Genomic DNA, 14798 nt, shown 5'->3' with positions numbered 1-14798 from the left:
TCCCTAGATCCAGCAGAGCCAAGAGAGTGTCTGATGTCCTTCTCCCTGGCCCTGCTGGAAGGGTGCATTGCATACGCACACACATACTTTGACAGTTCACCTGCTTGTGGCTTCCATTTAAAAATGATGGGCTGAACAGTGCAGTAGACCTTTGCTAAGCTGTATGGATTTGACGAGGTGAGCTGAGAAGCTGTGCAGGTGGTGGGCCCAGCTGGTAGGTTGAGAGGTAGCAGCCTGCAGCAGCGAGCAGGCCAGACAGGGCTGGGGAGGATGTGTCTTCAGGTGGGAGTTCACAGCCTGTCCCAAGCCACAGTGATGTGCCGCTCTCTAACATCTGTGGTTCTCTTACCCCTGCGCACTGGGTGCTGTTTTATAAAAATGTAGTTACAATTAACTTTTAGAATTAGGAAAACTTACCTACTTCAGCTGTTGCACTCAAAATACACTTCTATTTCTTCTTTATCTGGAAGTTTAGTTAAAGTATAGCCAGTGTTCTGGAGGCTTTTATGTTTTTGTTTCTGTACCTCCTGCATTGCCTGTGCAACCACCTATCCTTGTTATATCCCTAACTTTAATCCTGCTCTCTATATGTGTCTCTTCTCCTCCCCAGGAATTGAGCTACCAAAGGGATAACACTATGTCACTCATGTTTGCAAGGTGCTCTGAACGTCAGGATCCTGAATACAAATATTTAGTCTTTTATTATTTCTTATATGGCCTGGGGGGTCCTCCAGTTATTACTGAAATGTTATTATTACTACTGAAAATAAATATCATGCAAGTTAATATCAGCTTACCGTATCTATTCAGCCCCACTCTGTGTGGGATTGCTTTGTGCAGCTAACATCCCTTCAGGGAGTTTGTGTTAGATTGATGAGAGAACAGTGAATTACTTCTTGTCTGGTTTATAATATGCTGATTATGAAAAATTCTGGCCAGGATGATCTAGTGTTCTCAGTGCTGCGAGTAGACTCTGGAGTTTGTTAAGAGGTCTGCTGAAGGAAAGCAAAACCATTTAAAACACATGAATAAAAAGTATGTAAAGCTTGCATTGCTGAGCTGTTCTGTTTGACACCCTGTCGAACTCTTTCTGTTGCTGAGAGAGGTTTTGCCTTGGAGTTTCATTTGTTCCTCTCTGCCAAAATGCTAAATCCGTATAGTTTCAATATCCTTGCTGCACGAGGTATTATTAATCCTCTATTTGGGATTTTATGTACTTGTGGGCTAGACCTTCCACTGGTGTAAATTCACTGTTGATACTGGTGGGAGGATGCTGAATTACACCTGCCAAGAATTTGTAGGGTTTTTCTTTCCTTCTGGCACATTCCTGCACCCACCTTGGAAGAGACTGTCATTATGGTACAAGATAAACTTTCTTTTTTCCCTTCAACTCTTACACTTATTGGTAAATATATTCCCCGTACACTAGAGATGCTCATTCATGTGCCTCCATCACCCCTGTCCCTTGAACTGGGGAAGGCCTCAATGAAACCTTTGGCTTCTCATAACAGAAATCTCTTGTATCATCGGCTCAAGCTGTTCATGGGTAACATCAACAGACAATTTTGGAAAACCAGACTGGGTGTTATCTTCAGTTGGTGCCCTGGTGTCTCAGGAGAGGCAGCAGCCGCTTCTGGAAAACAGCTCCTCACGTGGAGATGTTGAAGGTAGGCAGAGTTGCAGTTCCCCTCGAATGGACATCTGCTTTCTCCCAGCAGTGGTAACAGCTGTGGGTGGCAGCAGCAGGCTGAAGCCTGAGGCACATGTCACTGAAAATATTGCCATATGCTGGTTCTGGTGCACAACTTGTTAGTGCACTTAGTTCCCAGGAGTCACTAAGAGCCACGTAATGTGCGTATATTGCTTGAGTTGTGTATGCACGTACCTTGTATACAGCCAGCCCCTTTATATACTCCCTTCGTATCTCCCTGTTTTAGGATAAGCTATTTTTGCTTACAGAGACTGGATTTTTCTTAGGAAACTCAATCCTTTACAAGCCAGGGCTGGCTCCACATGTCTGCTGTCTGACTTGCAAAGTCTTTAGCTTTTGTTTTGTTGGACACGTCTTCACTCTGCTTTGTTTGATTTCTTCTCTTCTCATTCCTTCTGTCACTTCTTTACCTTTTTACTTTATTCTTCTTTCTTTTTCTGTTTTTTTTTGTGTGTTTTTTTGTGCATAGTCCTCTCCTTTCTTCTCATGGTTCCTTTCTTCAAACTCTTTACCCATTTTTCTCTTATTATCTCTCTTCCATTCACACTGTGTCTCTCTTCTGTTTTTTTTTTCTTTCCTCACAGGGGACATTTTTCTCCTGAACACCAGCAGGCTCCCAGATAGATGTGAATTCAGCCTGCATAGCCCCATCCTGCCTGGGAGCTTGGACTCTTGCTTGCTGGAATTGGCCATATATTCGCAGGATGCTGTTCCTCTCCTCCAGAGGTTCACAGTTGAAATCAGATATGTGGAGACAAACAGAAATGTTATAATTTCTCTGAGAGTTGGCCATGAGGAGGATGCCAGGTAAGACAATCAATTTGCAGCTGTTTAGACTTTGAATCGCAGGGTAGGGTGGAGTCCCTCCAGATCACTGTTTATCAGTGTCTTCTTCCTTCTGGAGATCATTGCTGCTCTTACAGCAGAAAATGAAATCAGAACTGTCAGGACTGAAGCATGCAGCGTCCTGAAAGGATGTCTGTAACAGATCCAGGTTTTGTGCATCCCCCTTGCAAAAAACATACTTGCTTAAGACTCACACTTCTTCCCTCACATTCAGAAGGGTCAAGAGCCTTGGCTGTCTCACTGGTGCTAGGACTATAGTTGTAAAATGCTCTCAGCCTAAAGACTGCCTTGGCAACATGACTGATATCTCCAAGTATTCAAGGGGTCCCATCATGGGTACAAGGGTCACATTTCTCATTTTGAGGTAGGGTTAACTTTACCACTTTTGTAATTTCCTCCTTCTCTCTGCTAAGTTCAGGAACATCCTCTTTAGCTTCATTTGTGGAGTTCAGGGAAAGGGAAAAACAGAGGCTAGAGGTGAAAAGAGGTGAAGACAAAGTGCAGCAACTCTGGATCTTGTCCTGTATTCTCTTCTCTTTGCTCTTCCCAGTGTTTTCACTTTTTCATTCATGTAGCAGAATGCAGTGAGGAGGAGAAATGGGCAAAGGGAATGAATCACAACAGGAAAAGAAGGAGAAAAGTCCACATATCATATGATTTTGCCATTTTCCATGTGCTTGTTTTTCCTTTCCTGCAATCTGCCTTGTAAGAACCTGGGTCAGACACACAACAGAGCTTTTTATTTCCATCACCTGACTGACTCCCATGGAGAACTTAAGCAATAGATCCCAGTTCTTGTTTTCTTTGAATTCTTTGGCACTCCCCAGGCTGCCATGGGGATCTGTAGCCAAGACTCCTGGTCAGCCAAAGATAGCAGAGTGACTAAAAAAATTATTTTTCTTTCTGATCCACCTCTCTCCCCCCTGCTTTTAGCTATTGCTCACTTCTATCTTGACTACTCCTTCCTTTTCTTCTTGCCAATTTCACAAGGAATCTGTTGCATTTTCTGGGATCAGATTCTAATGTCCTCTTTTACCTATAACTGCCCTTGCTGCTTTGAGTATTTGACAAGCTTCTGCAACTGGAGCCACAGCTCCATTTCCCTGTATAAACTCATAAAATACCTTTTTGATGTACCTAGCTGGACAGACTAGGCTTTGATCACAATCGCTGCAGCATATCTGGAATGGATCATAGATGTTCTTTAACTGTTTAGTTGAACACTGCAAAACAATTTACATGAAATCAAGATTATAATCTCTCTAAAAGTAATGGCAATTAGATTTATTAGAATGGAGTTAGCTTCACTGGAAGCTGGCGTAGACATTAGTATTACTTTCTCTTAGAGAGTGAAATTAGGCACTGGTAAGCTCTGAGGGTTTGGTATTAAGGTTTTAAAGATGGAAGGTGACCAAGTCCTGTTTTAAATCAAGATAGAAAGGAGGAGAAGGAACAGAGACAAAAGAGAGTTACGAACCATGTTAGGTAAAATACCCTTCCTTTCCCCTCATTACAGGGAAATGCCTTAAAATCTCTACACAATTCCAGAAAAATCTGAGCATGCAGGCAGGACAAAATTTATTTCTAACACAGTGACTGATCTGCTTCTTATTAGGCAGGTAGTCTGAAATGAACATTATCTCCATGATTAAGATTTTAACAACACTGGTTGTTAAGAAGCGAGGCCATCCTGAAGCCTTTCTGCTTTCCAAGGGCTTTCCATGGGGAGTGGGAGCATTACAAGCTTTTCTGTGTTAACCAAATACTGCTGCACAATTTAGAGCAGAACAAGGAGGACAATGAGCAAATAGTCTTGAGGCAGATGCTGATGTGTAGTACATACTTTAACCATTGACAATTACTACCAAGGGATTATCTTGAGATCAGGGTAGAAACTTAAATATAGACAAAAGGCTAGGTAGCACCTTTGGAAATAATCAAGCACTCCAGAAAATCCTACTTCAGTCCCTTTTACCACCTCTCAGTTCCACAATCAAGCTCTGCTTCATCATAAATTCCCGCTGCACAAGACCACTTAGTGAACTGTCCTCTTTCTGGACCTAGAAATCTTCTCTTGATGGTGTTTCCTCCTTCAGGATCCATCAGCTACACAATTCCCAAAAGCTTAGATATATGTCATGCATGAGAAAAAGCTGCTGTCCTGTCCACCTCACTAACTACCAGGACTTATCATTGAATTGATAGTATTGAAGCTGCCACTGATGTTTTCACACATGTACCTTAGTGAAAGAATAAAGAAACAGATGGACCTTCAGACACCATGTCCTCTGGACAAGTAGAGCAAAGTCACAATATTTATTATTATATACCACACCTACGTGACATGGATATCCTGAGTTACTGCTATTAGAAGGAGAAATGCTAAGGGAATGAGGTGTTTCAAATTCTAGGTATTTATAAAAAAAGACATAAAATTACATTTCTCATTATCTCAGTAGAGCTCAAACATCAAGGACCTGTAGCTTTGCTTGCAAGTCCAAGCCTTATTCATCTGGCACTTGGCTCACAATGTTGTCTTCACTTTCTTAGACTTACAGTTACAGTGCTCGGTCACATCTAATGTCTTTTTTACTGTTTTGCTTATCCCACCTTCTCCCTCTTTACCACACAGACCCAGAAACTGTCACACCTGAAAATTCTTCTGAGTCCTGTGTGCTTTTGTTTTGAGTGGTTTCACATGCTTCTGTTTGTTGTTGACCACAGTTATTTCAGTGCCAAAACTGTTTCAGTAAAGGACTAGTTTATTTCAACTCTTAAGTGCTCACAGTTCAGTGAAAAGGAAAAAAGCATCATTTGGTGCAGGGATAATCTTTTCCCTTTCCGTGGTCAGTAAGCTGAGTTGATTTTGTTCCGTTTCCTTTCTGAAATATAAGGCCCTGACCGTGACAGTCTTGGTAAGCCAAAAAGCAGAAAGTTCACAGCCATGTGCACACGTGGGTTTTCACTTAGCCAACCTCACAAAACCATTGTTGCTTAGTTTTGTGTGTCTTCCCCCTTCTTTGAGTGGTGGTGGTGGTGCTAAAATGCCCTGCTAACTTCTGAGAAACTTCTAATCTTCGACACCTCTGTTCTGCTAATGTGGTTGTTTTTAAAAAGTTTTACTAAAGTTATTTAACTCTACTGTCATACATGGAAACATTGCCATACAGCTCATCTAAATGTCTAAAGACACTTATGGTTATTTGAGTTTCATAAATTAGGTGTCCAACTACATAAGGCTTTGAAAGGGAGTAGTCTGGTAACCATCCTCAGAAAAGGCTTAATATGTACTGACAACAATGAGCACAGCCATTTCAATTAAAAAGTGCAGCCGGGAAAGGAGAGGCTGTCCAGCTGTTACGTAAGACTATGATTTTTGTACACTAGTCTGGGAATATGGTTTATTGCCCCTCATGCTTCTGTTGAAATTGCACCCAAAAATACACTGAGTCAAATAAGAACCCTCTAACTGGTTGGTGGAGGCAAGAGGTTCAGGCATGTGTTCTGCTCTCTCATGTATTTTCTTTTAAGTCTGATGGCTAGAACTGGATGTTTGTGAAGACTTGCAGATCACAGCTTCCTGTATCACAGAATCACAGAATCTTAGGAGTTGGAAGGGACCTCGAAAGCTCATCCAGTCCAACCCCTGCCAGAGCAGGATCATCCAGACCAGGTCACACAGGAATGCGTCCAGGCAGGTTTTGAATGTCTCCAGAGAAGGAGACTCCACAACCTCTCTGGTCAGCCTGGTCCAGTGCTCTGTCACCCTTGCAGTAAAAAAGTTTTTCCTCATGTTCAGGTTGAACCTCCTATGCTCCAGCTTGCACCCATTGCCCCTTGTCCTGTCATTGGCTGTCACTGAGAAGAGCCTGGCTCCTTCCTCCTGACACTCGCCCTTTACAGATTGATAACCATGAATGAGGGCACCCCTCAATCTCCTCTTCTCCAAGCTAAAGAGACCCAGCTCCCTCAGCTGCTCCTCATAATGGAGATGCTCCACTCCCCCCATCATCTTTGTGGCTCTGCTGGACTCTCTCCAGCAGTTCCCTGTCCTTCTTGAACTGAGGGGCCCAGAACTGAACACAGTATTCCAGATGTGGTCTCACCAGGGCAGGGTAGAGATGTATGTAGAAACATAATGTAAAGCTTCTCATTTGTATGTTCACTGAGGGAACCTAGAAGCATTTTAGCATACATGCCTTTATGCAATAACCCATGCAGTGAGTCTTCCTAATTCAGAAAGTGTTACAGCTTTTCTTTTCAGCTTTATTGAATTTTTCATTCTTACATAAGGAATTGTTGTTCTTAATATGAAAACAGTCTTTCTTAAAATTCATTATTACTTGGATATGCAAGGCATGGCATAGAAAGGATTGGTAAGGAGAGGGAGGAAGACCTTTGCTCATCAGAGAACATTGAAAGGCTATTGAAAATAAAAAGTTGAAATCATAGGTTTGCAGGGTGAATCTTGAAAACTCTGGCCCTAAGCATCAAGTTGCTTGCAACCCCAAACTTTCTATCATGCAAATTTCTCAAAATTATGTCGGACTCTGATAGCCCTTCCATACATACAGATAAATTTTAACATCTCTGTTTAGAAGAGTAATAATATTACCTCATTACTTGAGATCTGGTTTGATATAAAATCAATAGTAAAGGTATTGCCAAGCTTGGCTAATCTGGAAGCCTGCTGCAATGATCCATCTTCTGCTAGATCGACAATGGGCTTCGTTCCGGATTCCATTAAGAAAATTAAATTGGCAGTGAATAACACCTGTTTGGATAGTGAGACCAAGCAAAGAGGTTGTAATTATTTACAGTGTTAGAAATCTGACTGCTGTTGGAACTTGGGATGGAGGCTTTCTCTGAAAGGGAATACCTTGATGATGATGAGACTCCGTACACAGAAGTATTCTGGGTGATGCAAAGCTGCTTGTCATTTTTGCAGTCTCTGGATGCTTGCCAGCTTTTCCTATGGTGGTATAAATGGAGACAGATTTCAGTACTAGAGCTATTTCAGTGCAGAACTGGAATGTTTCAAGGGGCCTTAAGGCTCTGACAGAAAAATTGCCAGTTCACTCAAGTAGTGGTTTAAGATAGTGGCCTTGCTCTTCTACCAGCAGTGCTGGCAGATGCCACAGTTCTTCCAGCAGAGACTGGCAGAATGAACACTGCATCTTTCTCAACTGTGATGTTTCAGGTGTTGGTTTAATGACTTAGATCACCAGTGGTTTTCATTTATTTTTTATATACCAGGCTATAAATGGCAAGTTCCAAAATATTTGGCTCATAAACCCTGTAAGATAAAGGTGCAGCAGCTGAACTAGTCCCTGTTTTCAGCTATGGGGCAGTAATCTCTTCAGTTGCTACCACTAAGTGTAACACTGGTGGTGAATCAGAGGTTCCTGCCCTCAGGGCTGTGATAACACTGGCGATGCTGTGACGTCTCAGCTGTGGGTGAGTTATAGCTAGGTGGAGGCACTCGAACTGTGTCTCAGTTCTTGGAAAGTCTAGTATGCTTAACAGGTAAACTTCAGAAGATTTAAAGACTGTACTTGACTTCAGTGGCTTGTTGGACCAATTTGATTAAGGCCCGTTGATCTTTGTGGCTAGCAGGATGCAACAGAGTGGTGAACAAAGCTGTGTCATGTAGCAGAAGTGATTCAGTTCTGAGTCAGTGCCAAATGCTCTTGGATGTCGTGCCACAATGTGGTGGTGGGGGAATATATTTATGAGTGTATTTATAAGATATATTTATAAGTGCTGGACATTCCTGAAGCTGCACTGTAATTGAAAATGAAAGCAAAGCAGTTTTCTCCTTTGTTGGGTAGTAGAGATGGTGCAGTTGTGGTTCAGGGGTGAAGATTACTAAAGCTGAATTAAATTATATTGAACTATTGAACAGTTCAGGAGAATATGGTCATCTTGAGAAGAGGAGGTCAAATTCAGATGAGTTTAGGGTACTTGTGGGTATTTATGTGTGTGTACAGTGGTGGAAGTAGAAGTCTGGGTGATGCCATACAAGGGGTAGTAAGAAACTCTAACCAGAAAAAGGCATACAGTTCATTTGTGGAGGGAAGAATGAGTTAGGTAACTAAGCAGTGGCAATAAAAAGTGGAGAGGGTGATAAACAATTAAAGTTGCTCTGGGTTTTTTACAAGTTGCAAATTAGATGGTCTGTGATTTTCACACTGTGTCCAGTAGAGATGTGTTTGTAGTCCCAGAGTTGTCTTCCAATGTGTTTCTGGTGCAGAGCAGGGGCTAGATGATCACTTCATGGCAACTGAAGACATTTCCCAAATGAAGAAGTAAGGCTAGGAGCAGAGCTTGAGTATCACATCTTAACACTGAGGCCTGGCCTCCGTGTCATCCCACTGGCACTGAATTAGAGTCACTCCTCTAGGGTGCCTCTGACAACATCAGCAGCACGTAGGGTATGAGTAAATTTATCTCTGTCTTGTACTTTTTTTCTGAAAAGAACTTAGAGCAAGGATTCCTTTGTTACTATCCTTGCTACAACCCCTTTACAAAATAATAACATACAGTTTTACCTGTAATTTATTGTCTTGTTAACATGAGGTAGAAGGACAGTTTGGGGTTTTTTAAAAATAATACAGTTTTAGGAATCCTGCTGGATTTTTTTAATGACACCTGGATACCCTGACTTCTGTCTGACTGAAAATTCCCACTTGGCATTTCTCTCTAGCTTTCAATGCCTCACACCTGTCTTTAAAGTTAAAGTGCATGGGACCACCTCTCTTTCTCTGAACTGCCAAAAGCGCTGCATGGTTGAGAAACCTTTGCTGTCTAGGGGCTATGGCATTTGTTCTGTAGTGAAATGTAAATTGCCCAAGCTATATGCATTTTCTGGAACACCACTTCTCTTCTTCCCCTTGCTTTGTGGCTGACCTCTAGCCTGTTAAGCTGGGAGATTAGATGAAGAATGCACAGAAAAAGGTTCTCACACCTCATACAACCAAGAAGTATTCAGAGCCAGACATTTGCTTACAGTACATATAATGTCAGTGTTAGCTTGAGATGATCCAGAGAGAGACTTATGTGGCTGCTTGGTTGATCTGTACTTGCAAGAACAAACAGAACACAACCATGTATGTGGAAGGCACATATCAGGGTACGTATCCAAAACTGGTAATAATTTAAGCCCCATTTTAACTTAAGAATCGTTGGGAATGGTTGCATCTTTTAACCATTAGGAATGGGATCTGCAGCAAAGGTAACTGCAAGCAAAGCTTGTTAGGCTGAACATCACTTGTTTTATATTAACATCTCCTTGTTATGTTGGAGTTTACAGTCATCAGTCTATTCCCCATGTGAATACTATTACTTCTGTTTGGTGCAGAATCTTTATGCTAAAGACACAATGGATTCCAGTGTGCTGTGTGTATGGTAGCTATTTATTGTCTTCTAGGATGAAATGGAAATACCTCATGGCCCAGATTGGCCGAATAGAAAGACCTTTTAAAATCACCTTGCTGTATTCAAACTGTGGAGCACAAGAGGCTGGAGTACTGGCAGTGGGCTCCTTGCAACTCAGGAACTGCTTTCATGGTATGTTGCAATGCGGTCAGGTTTGGAATAACCAAATGCAGTCAGAAGAGAGAGCAGCATCCTCACCAACATTGGTGAGTGTGATCAGGGAGCTGGTCAGATGGGATATAAATGAAAGTCGAGTTTCCTCTGGGGGTTCTGGCAGTGTTTACCTGTCAAATGTCACATTTGCATGTATTTTATGTGTGTGCACACACGTGTACACGTCGCTCTGAAGGCAGGGTAAAAGCTCAGAATTCTACAACTGATTTAAGTGATCCTCTCTGCTTTTCAGTTTTGCTTTGCTTAATCTTTGTGTGAGAAAACAACAGGACTTATGCTGCATTCAGCAACAGGGATGGGAAAAAATCTTTGCCTAGATTATTTTAGCATTTAATATTTTTCTTTCTTAAATAATCAAGGACAAAAGACTACCCTGTGTCACTAAAGTCTTTTCCATACTAGGGCTCCATCTTCCAAGCCTATAAAGAAAATAAACATTCATCTGTACTGCATGGGATCTGTTTGCAACTGCCAGGCTGAGAACTTCTGTCTAAAATGAAAATAATTGGAATGTAATTATTTTCTCCAAAGTAGTCAGCGCTCAGCTCAGAAATCATCAGTTTTACCTGGCACGTACAGTCCTGCTGTGAATGCCTTGCAAGTGAACCTCAATAACTGTGCAGAACCTTGCTAATGTCATTTAAGCTTCTTGGAAGTACAAGGCTCTGTCGGCACAGGCAGCCTGCAAGTTGGAGACATAATCATCTTCGCTTCCTGGTTTTCGTGCATTAATATAATCCTATTGCCTCCATTTTGTAGAGATTGTAGAAAGAGCTTGGAATGTAAATGTAAAAAAACTTCAAATGTAAAATAAAAAAGTACTGGTTTCACAGAGCTATTTCATATTGAAACTGGTTCTGATCGTAGTAGAGATTTAATTTTATTGCAGTCATTAATCTTTTAATTTAACAACCATTAGTGCCGAGGGTTTTTTGACAGCCATGGAGTTTTAAGGGGATACATACAGCCTGCAGCACTATGCTAAACACTCCCATACGGTTCCTAAATAAGCCAATGCATGCACTCAGCACAACACAGTGCCATGAAGAAATGCTATTTCAGACTATGTACCTGGATTGCTGCCGAGGTGCCCTTTTCTCTTGTTTTTGGAATTAGTTCCCCAGGTTTTGCAATTTCTTCCAGAGCAGTTACAATCCCAGTGGAACTTAAGTGCAGAGCTCTGCTAGGGGGAAGCAGGTCCAGAAGAGACCACAAACGGTCCATAGCAGACTCATGCACGCACACATCCACAGGACAAGTTAGATGCATTAAAAGTCATACTTTTGCGAAATATCAGACTTAAAACTTGTGTTCAGCCTGGTTGCTGGCTACCTGTGCAGTCAGTCAAATGCTACAGGGGCACAGATTACTAGACTAGATAGGGTGCATGAGTACAGTGAGCTGACCTGCTGGGGAAGCAGCTCTCTTCATGGGCAGTATGCCACAGAGTTGTCACAGCAGCACAAGTGTTAGTTACGTCTACATTTTAACAATGCTTATGTGCCTCAGCTCGATGTGTCTGTCAGAATTGGCCCTCTGCCTCCAGCAGCAGAGTGTCATGCAGCACGCCACAGCTGCCTGGCAGGTGCACATTTGTGTGTGTAGAACTGGGGAGCACAGCACAGTAGGAAACTGCAAGGTCTTTCATCTAAAAGAAAAAAAAAGGTTAAACTAACTCTTAACTAAAGATAGCACAAACACAGCAGAAGACAGTGCATGAGAGAGAAAGGAGCAATAAATTTGGTCTCCATGAGAGCTGAGGTGATCTGCAGGATACTGCTGTATCATTTATCCCCTAAAGAACACTTTCTGAGATCCTACATATGAAGGATCATACACATTCTGCCAAACCATCTCTGGGCTTCTTTTTCTTTTTCTTTAGATAAAGAAAACCAAGATCTTTCCGTATATGACAAAGGCTCCACCTTCCCCTGCCTTCATGGAGGCTGTGTCAGCCACTTACAAATCTGTGAATTCATCAGTGATTGCCCTGCCAAAGAACAGGAAGGAGTGAGGTGTGGTGAGTATGTAGCATGTCACTTCATGGGAACCTTCATCCCATTAGAAGAAATAATTTAGAATGAAAAATAAGTTAAATTGATTCCATCTCTAGATTAATTAAGTATTTTGCCTCCTGAGTTAATTTAGCCTGTTTACATTAATTGGATACCAAGATTCTCTTTGAACATTCACTCTATATAGGATAAAGTGGATTTGGGCTTTTTGTTTTGGTTTATTTTTTTAAATATTGCAGTAAGGAGCTCCATGACCTGCTTTTCATAGATGCTGCTACTTCAGAGAAAGGCACAAACCTATTTGCATGTCTGCAGCTGGGTGAGAATTTCCTTCTGGACCCAAGGTCTGAACCTCCCTTCAGTGGAAGGTGCTGATCGTCTTTCTAGTGTTAGTTACCAACATAATGAGTCATAAATCTGTCCGTCCAAGATCCTACTTCAGAGCACATCTTGCACATCACAACAGAGAAATCCCCTTGCTCAGTATATGTGGTGCTAAGAAGCATCATTTAGCTTTTTTTCAAGGGACCTAAAATAATCTGTTGGTTGGCCTTCCTTTAACCGAAACACAGAAAATTTTGTGATGCCTGTATTTTTATATACAGCAAGGCCTTTGCAAACATATGACAGTGATTTACCATTCTTTAGCTTGTAGGAGCTGCAGTTTTGCATGGTATCTAGAGCAGAACAGAACTGCAAAGCCTCAAATATCTTCAGGAACAAAGTGCTGGCTTTCTAATGGTGTCTTGGGAAATTATCAAATAAGACCAATTAATACTTTGACATTGAAAAACTATGTAGCATAAGTTGGGTAGCTTAGACAACCACAATGGGTTTTGAATTTGGTGCTGTTTGTATTCTTCCATAATCAGGTTTCTTCTGTTTTCTTGCTTTTTTCTTATTCTCCATTGTAGACAGTCTCCCAGAGGGCTCACATTGCTCTTTTGAAGAGGGTCCATGTGGCTGGACACTGAATGAAACTGCAGCATCTCCTTGGTCTATTCGGGGCTTTAATGAAATGATTCAAGATGATTCATTTGTAGGATCTACCTTGCAAGCCACTGGAGGTAGGCTCCTCATAGTTCTCTCTCACTCTTTCTGTGTATTTGTGTATGTATATGTACAATAGCCTTGAATTTAGGTTTTTTGAGTTGATTTAATATTTTCGGTGGCATTGCCAAATCAACTTTATCATCAGTATTATCTATAAAAACTTTAAACGTAGCTAAAATGAACTTCTGAAGATGGTTCAAAACTTTATATGAAACAAGTTCTGCAACAGTTAACATGAAAATGTTGGAAGCTAGGATTCTTCTTCACCTTTAAAAATGATATGATGAATCCTCTTTTGTTTTTATATAGTCCTTCCCTCCTTCTTCCTCTAATGAGCTATGCAATTGCCGAGAACTTCAACAGCAGCATGATGGCTGCTGCATCTTAAAATAAGAACTGCTCTAACAGAGCTAAGCAGCTTGTAGAAACAAATATTTTAGAAACCCTTGCCAGGCTCTGCCAGTGGGTTAGGAAAAGCATTACATGTAAGCATATCCCAAGACCAAGTGGTCATGCACATTCTGTGCTGTAGAATACTACAATAAAGAAGAGTCGGATGATTCCCAAAACTGTCAGCTTGGTAAATAAGAAGGAGGGAAGCCAAACCCTCACGTCTTCGGGTTGAAAGTCGGAAGCATTCTGCACAGGTGAGTCTTGCCTCACAGTTCCCTGTCAAAATGAGAGGTGTCTATGTGAGTGTCCTGTGTGTCTTGAGAGCTTGTATAAACTGTCTCTGGGAACAAAAACCATAAATAAGCCCTTCCAGTCCAGTGTCTCAGCAAGAGTCATTGATGCTAATGGTGTAAGAGTTAGGGCTGATCACTGCAGATTGATGTGAGCCCCTTGAACATCCTAGAGTGGTATGTGAGGTTTATACACCCAAGTTTCTAGGAAAGCATTTGAGATGTTGACTTTTGTACTGTTGAAAGCTACTGGAAGGCTTATTATATCCAACTTAACTGTCTCACTAATAGCTTTGCTCTCAAGCCATTCTTGTCATCTTATTTACACTGTGCTTCAGCACAACGATGTTAAATTATTTCAAGAGAGTATAAAAAAGGGAAACATAATCTTGGCCTTTCTGATTCACTTTTCTGTCTGCAGGACACTTCCTCTACCTGCGAGCAGACAGCAATCAAACAAGCGGTATGGCCAAGGCTTACAGTACCAGCTTGCCAGCCAGTATTGCCACTGAAGACTACCAGGTATAGCATCTTTTTGGAGTTGATCATCAGGCTGTAGGCACTGTTTGCACAATATGCCCATTCTCCTGTGCCTCTGCACACTCTACAAAACACTGGAAAGCAGGCAAGCTGACTATACTGCCCAGCTAGCTACTTGTTCAACACTGGAAAGGAGACTTGAGGTTTGCCTCCTGTACTGACCATTCCTCTGAAGGGGACCCAGCACCTTAATTTTATGAGGTGGTCTTGGTTTGTAGGAAAGGGAGCAGGCTTTCTTGGCTGAGACATTCAGTATACCTGCTGCTGAGACTTCTCTTTCTAAGATCTGCAACACTTTTGTAGTATTTTGTAGGAGTTAAGAAACTTAACAGTTTAATT

General features: G+C 41.6%; 1 protein-coding gene across 1 annotated transcript in view; it reads left to right on the top strand.

Moving 5' to 3' along the window:
* The first annotated feature begins 2445 nt into the window (after positions 1 to 2445).
* Positions 2446 to 14798, top strand: part of LOC104536379 (leukocyte tyrosine kinase receptor-like) — a 49997-nt gene continuing 37644 nt past the window's right edge. The window contains exons 1-5 of the mRNA XM_010178967.1: positions 2446 to 2518; positions 9987 to 10126; positions 12051 to 12188; positions 13098 to 13250; positions 14341 to 14441. Of these exons, the coding sequence (XP_010177269.1) occupies positions 9988 to 10126; positions 12051 to 12188; positions 13098 to 13250; positions 14341 to 14441 (531 nt within the window). The 5' untranslated portion in view covers positions 2446 to 2518; position 9987. The remainder of the gene's footprint in view (positions 2519 to 9986; positions 10127 to 12050; positions 12189 to 13097; positions 13251 to 14340; positions 14442 to 14798) is intronic.

The sequence above is a fragment of the Mesitornis unicolor genome, unplaced genomic scaffold (assembly GCF_000695765.1).
Source record: "Mesitornis unicolor isolate BGI_N332 unplaced genomic scaffold, ASM69576v1 scaffold172, whole genome shotgun sequence".
In the NCBI taxonomy this organism is placed as follows: Eukaryota; Metazoa; Chordata; class Aves; order Mesitornithiformes; family Mesitornithidae; genus Mesitornis; species Mesitornis unicolor.
The sequence above is the reverse complement of the archived record's forward strand: the minus strand, read 5'-3'. Positions and strand labels throughout refer to the sequence as shown.